The sequence below is a fragment of the Triticum dicoccoides genome, chromosome 4A (assembly GCF_002162155.2).
Source record: "Triticum dicoccoides isolate Atlit2015 ecotype Zavitan chromosome 4A, WEW_v2.0, whole genome shotgun sequence".
In the NCBI taxonomy this organism is placed as follows: Eukaryota; Viridiplantae; Streptophyta; class Magnoliopsida; order Poales; family Poaceae; genus Triticum; species Triticum dicoccoides.
Window position 1 is genome coordinate 735163290 of NC_041386.1, and position 5719 is coordinate 735169008.

At 42.2% G+C, this 5719-nt stretch overlaps 1 protein-coding gene and 1 pseudogene across 2 annotated transcripts; one reads left to right on the forward strand and one right to left on the reverse strand.

Annotated features, from left to right (window-relative positions):
• The window catches only part of LOC119284329, a 20182-nt pseudogene that overhangs the window by 5907 nt on the left and 8556 nt on the right, over window positions 1-5719 (reverse strand).
• LOC119288240 (protein FAR1-RELATED SEQUENCE 5-like) lies at window positions 1182-5719 on the forward strand. 2 transcript variants are annotated; one of them, XM_037567874.1, is made up of 7 exons: window positions 1182-1377; window positions 1464-1778; window positions 2729-2818; window positions 2950-3024; window positions 3102-5190; window positions 5267-5320; window positions 5695-5719. In XM_037567874.1, exons 1-6 carry the CDS (start codon window positions 1324-1326, stop codon window positions 5284-5286), a joined length of 2643 nt encoding a protein of 880 aa, XP_037423771.1. In that variant the 5' UTR covers window positions 1182-1323; the 3' UTR covers window positions 5287-5320; window positions 5695-5719. The 2 variants fall into 2 exon arrangements, with proteins under 2 accessions (XP_037423771.1, XP_037423772.1); XM_037567875.1 differs by lacking the exon at window positions 5695-5719 and having other exon boundaries at window positions 5267-5321.

A 5719-nucleotide genomic window follows, 5' to 3' on the forward strand; every position in this document is an offset into this window, starting at 1 on the left:
AGGGGCGGGGGCAGCGGTGGATCTAGCTAGGGTGGTCGGGGACGAGAGAGGAAGAGAAGGAGAGTAACGGGCGGGGGGGTGGCGTCCGTTAGATACTCGGCTCTTTGCCGTCCGCCACTCTTTGCTGTCCGCCGTTATCTCTCTTTGCCGTCTGCTAGCAGACGGCAAAGAGGTGATGTGTTAAGTTTTTTTTAAACGGGCGGGTGGGTGGGGGCCACCTCCCTCTTTGCCGTCAGCTGGCTAACGGCAAAGATTCTTTGCCGTCAGCTGGCGGACGGCAACGAAATGGCGCATGGCAAAGAGCTTCTTTGTCGTCTGCCATTTCTTTGCCGTCGGCTTTTTGGTAGCGGACGGCAAAGATCTGGCAGATGGCAAAGTAGCTGATTCCAGTAGTGATTCTCATAATTGCATGCCACACTTACAAAATTATCTTCTACACGCTTGCTTAGGATCAAATCAAGCATCATGTCGTGTACTGTGCAAGACAACACCTCTCCATACTCAGTTTGCAACGGCAGAATCATTCTTCTATTGACGAGCTCACTGAAATAACTTCTGCCAACATCCTCCAAATCTGGCCCATGCAAACTGCTGACAAAGCCTTCAGCTATCCATTGTTTAACTAGCTGATCTCGCCTTATGATGTGGTCCTCAGGATACAAACCAAGGTACAAAAAACATGCCCGAAGATGAAGCCGGAAGATGTATGTAGCTAAGGTTTAATATATTTTTTATCTCTTTCAGTGAAGGATTTGGGGCAGATTGGGCACACAAAGATTTTCTTATGCTCCAGTGTTTCTTTGATCTCACCTGGGTAGCTAATAGGCTAGCTATAGTGATTATTGCAACTGGCAATCCGCCACACTTCTTGAGAATTTCAGCTGCGACATCTTTAAGATTGGGAGGACAAACAACTTCGGCCCCAAATACTCTATCCGAGAATAACATTCTTGAGTTTTGTTCATGGGGTAGATATCTGGTGATACGATACGTGAGGTGCTCCCGTGATACAAGACTAGGTGGGCCGTTCGATCTGGACTGGTGGTACAGGATTGAGAGGGGTCTCTTGGCGTTGCAATGTATGCAAAAAACACCCTGGTCTATTCCGTAATTCAGCGACGAAGTGCATATCCATTCTCTGTTCGCTTCTTCCCTGATACAGTTCGCACCGCCGCCGCCGCCGCCGCCTAGGGCATGTCTCCTGCCGCCGCCGCCGCGAGCATGCCCCATCCACTGTTGATAGCCCAAATCCAGCACATCCTATAGAGCTCGCGCGCGTGCTGATTCCTTGGCTCAGATCTGGTCGGTTTCATAGGAGCCGAGATGGACCTTCCCCTGCCGTCGCGGGATCCGGAGACCCTCGGCAAGGACGATCAGGTAAGAGGCAGCGCCTCCTTCGCCGTATGCATCTGGTCCGTTTTCTCGCAAATGAATTTTTGATTTTGCTTATTATTTGATTTTAGGACTGGATGTCCGCGCTGCGGGAGTCGGTGTCGTTCGGTCGATTCCTATCCGAGTCACTCGAGTGGGATACGATGAGGCATGCCTTGCCGGCACCGACGGCTACCATATTGCATGACCAATCGCTGCCGGCAGCTGGCCTCAATCAAGATGTACATGTCAATTTCTTGGTGCCGACCACAATGGTCGGAGCTCAATCTGCCTCCTCCAATTGTGGTGTTGCATGCATTGGCGAATCTGGAGCAGGCGTGAGTTGTAGTCCATGCTTGCCTGCTGCCCGGTCCTCAACTAATGTTGAAGGAGCTGCATTGCATTTGGTTAGTTCATCCTCCAATTTCATAGTATCATGTATTGCTCTCCATAATGTAGTCCTGGAAGTCTGCTATGATGTGCCTAAAACTATGAACTGAAACTAGTTGCAACTGTATGACAACAAACGAAAGAAGCGAAAAAATTATGGAAGTACAGCTACATCTAATGTTAGTTGTGGTTATGGAAATTTCATGTCTCACCATGCAATACCAGTAGATGTTTAAGTTCAGAGCAGATATATGCATCAGTATTTTAATCTTTGCAGAATTAGAAAATTGCTTGCCATGTGGACAAAAGTTCTTGTTCAGTCACTCTGTTACAACATATTGCTAAACATGAAATCTAGCAGTGTTTAAATGTTGTCTGTGGCTTCCTCTCCTTAGCTGAATTATACACATAATCTTTCTTATAGAGTGTAATAGAATCTTTCTACATATAGTATAGTTGAAAATCACATGTACAGACTAGCACAAGTTCAGACCAAAATGTATTATTAGTCGAGTAAGTGAACATTTAGACTATTGCTAGGTACTGTCTATAGATTGAGTGATTCACTGAATTCATACCAGACGAGGCCCAAGAATGTTTGGCTAACAAAAATCCCAGTTGAATTCTATGTCAGCCTGAGACAACTGAGTACTAGAAATCTATGCAGCTGTAGCTTACTGACCATTTATATTCAGCTGGGATTTAACAAATGTTATGGGTAAATACGCTATTAGCACTGTTTATATTCCTAACAAATAGAACAATGACATGGAGGGTGAGTAACAAACTGTTCGTACTTAGCACACTGAACAATGACGGATACTTTCTTGGTTATCTATGTACCAATAGTGTAATACTCACATACAGGTTATTGCCATTTCGAATTTATGTCACTGCTGCACGTAGCGTCACATGCCTTTATGTCACTGTTACTGGCTGACATCCATATTTCATTTGCACCAAGTAGTCGATGATGGAGCCAATGGAGAGCATTGGTCAGAGCGTAGGATCTACTACTCCAGTTTTGCTTGAAGATGATGCCAATACCAATTTCAAGGTACATAATTTGGTCAATTAAATAATTATTCCTTGCTGTACCGTATCATTTATTTGTTAATAGCCTGATAGGGCAGGAAAAGTGCTTAGTTATAATGTATCTAAATTTATTTTTTTTTCCTTCTTTGGAAGGATGGAAATGAATTGGCTTCATGCAGTGGAGATAGTTACACTACACCAAGGAAAACAAGAAGCATGCCGATCCGCGTAAGTATTGTTTAATGTTCAATATAGAATTAGCAAGTTTTATCTTCCAAAATGATAATTGTGTTGTTTTGGTCCAGGGTTCAACATATGAGCCAGAGTGTGATGAAAGCTTGCAGCCCACAATTGGCATGGTCTTTGATAAATGGGAGGATGGTGAGATTTTCTACAAACATTATGCTCATGAGGCTGGTTTTTCGGTTCGGATATTTACACAGCATAAAGGGGATGGTGGTGTACCAGTGTGGAAGCGATTTGTTTGTGCAAGGCAAGGATGGAGGAAGGAGAAATGTGTACCGAATGATCATGTCAAGAAGTCCAATAGGAAAGTGAAGATAACTAGGTGTGGTTGTGAGGCTATGATTGGCTTAAAGAGAAGAGGTGATGGCAAGTATGTAGTCGCCCGATTCGTGCTTCAACACACACATCAGCTTGTCTCGCTGAGTAAGAAACAGTTCCTGCGATCTAATAGAGAAGTCAGTAGTGAATTGAGGAGCACATTTTTCACTTGTCGCAAAGCATTGATGGGCCCTTGCCAAACATATCGCTTATTGAGTGCACAAAAGGGCGGGCAGGCAAATATTGGATGCACGAAGCGTGATTTACAGAATTATGGTCGTGATATCGCTGAGATAATTAAAGATGCAGATGCACAAACAATCATTGATGCTATGAAGAGTAAGCAAAGTATCAATCCAACTTTCTTCTTTGATTATGAACGAGATGAAGAGGACAAGTTAACCCACATTTTTTGGGCTGATGGTACATGCAGAAAGAACTATGCACTATTTGGTGAGGTGATGTCCTTTGATTCCACATATAGTACTAATCAATACAACCTAGTTTTTTCCCCTTTCACTGGTGTGAACCATCACAAGGCATGTGTTACATTTGGTGCTGCATTTGTATGCCATGAAAAGGTTTGGTCGTACAAATGGTTATTCAAGACCTTTCTAAAGGCAATGGGAGGTGTTGCACCTAAACTTATCATTACCGATGAGGACCAAAGCATGAAAGCTGCAATCAAAGAAGTATTCCCTCAAACTGTACATAGACTTTGCATGTGGCATATTCTCTACAAAGTACGACAGTATGTCGGTCATGATTTATTCAATGATGAAGATTTCCGTAAGCAATTTAGTGCATGTGTTTGGGGTTCAGAGACTCCGGACGAATTTGAGGAAAAGTGGTCGGCAGTAATTTCACACTATGGACTAGAGAGCAATACATGGTTGACTGGCAAGTTTGGTATTCGTCAATCATGGATACCTGCATATTTCAAAGGTGTCTTCCTTAGCGGGTTATTGCGGACTACATCAAGATCTGAGAGTGAAAATGCTTTCTTTGGTCACTTTGTGAATCGTCGACTCTCTTTACTTGATTTTTGGATAAGGTTTGAAACTGCCATTGAAGAGCAGCGCCAAAAGGAATTGGAGGATGACAATAACACAATTCATACGCTTCCCGTATTAGAGACCACTTGGAGCATCGAGAGTCATGCTAGGGATGTCTATACTCATACTATTTTTCATCTATTTCAAGATGAGGTGATCGCTGCTAGGGACAGGCGTGATGTACTTTCAATAGAACAAGTTGGTGAGGTACAGACCACTCGTATCTCTGATTTAAGTGGTAAAGTTAGAAAGGTGATGTACAACACTGCGACAAAGATTGCACATTGTTCTTGTAAATTGTTTGAATCTATGGGTATACCCTGTTCGCACATCATCATTGTCCTCAAGAGAGAGAAATTCAAGGAGATCCCAAGGCATTATATTCTTGATAGGTGGACAAAAATGGTTACAAAGACGAAGGTACTTGACTCAAATGGAAACATACTTCAAGGGTCAACTAAATCACTTTCGCCCACCATTAATCAACTATACTCAGATACATACACTAAGTTCAATATGGGCATGATGGCTGCCAAAAATTCCGAGGAGAAGATGAAATATTTGCATAAGGGTATTGCTGATGTTGTTGACCATGTCTTGAATATGGGAACAGGATGCCAACAGACAAAGGTGCAAGAAATTGAGTCATTTATTGGAGTATCGTTTCCAAGTGAGATCACTATTCACCCACCATCTATAGCACACACAAAAGGAAGTGGCACAAAGAGGAAGCAGGGTTCACACCCAACAACAAGTGGAAAAAGGAAAAAAAGAGGTGAATATAACTCAATTGATTGTGAGCATGTCATGGTCTGGTAGTTCAACAAATGATTTTTTACATGGTCTTATAGGTCAAGAAGCTTTAAAATAGATCAGAGGGATAAGAAGGTGCACCAGTCTCGAAGGTTATTTGGCATTTCCCATATTTAATGTCGTATTGTTTTCTTGAAATGTTTTTAGGTCCTAGTTTTTATTTTATCATGTAGTTGTGCTTTTGTACCTTCCACTCGATGGTGTAGGAATAGGAATTCATCAAGTGATCTGTAGCAATATTGTTTCATTTAGGTATGTTAATTTGTGAACTATATCATCTTGTGAACTATATTAAGTTCATGTTAATTCCAAGACAAAGATGCCAGTGTATAAAGCTGCTCAATTTTTTTGAAGGTATATGTTGCTGTTTCCTTTGATATGAATTTTTATACACTGTTTTTGCTAGGGACATCTTAACTTTTCATGTAACCAGCTTGTACTAATTTGGACATATTTCTGAATGCAGGATAAAACCATTGCTTAACTAGGTG

Bases quoted from the DNA above. Each gene is read 5' to 3' on its own strand.
- LOC119288240 (XM_037567874.1), top strand. From the start codon at position 1,324: ATGGACCTTCCCCTGCCGTCGCGGGATCCGGAGACCCTCGGCAAGGAC. The intron at 2,819-2,949 runs GTACATAATTTG...CTTCTTTGGAAG, and splicing joins ATGCCAATACCAATTTCAAG to GATGGAAATGAATTGGCTTC. The intron at 3,025-3,101 runs GTAAGTATTGTT...GTTTTGGTCCAG, and splicing joins CAAGAAGCATGCCGATCCGC to GGTTCAACATATGAGCCAGA.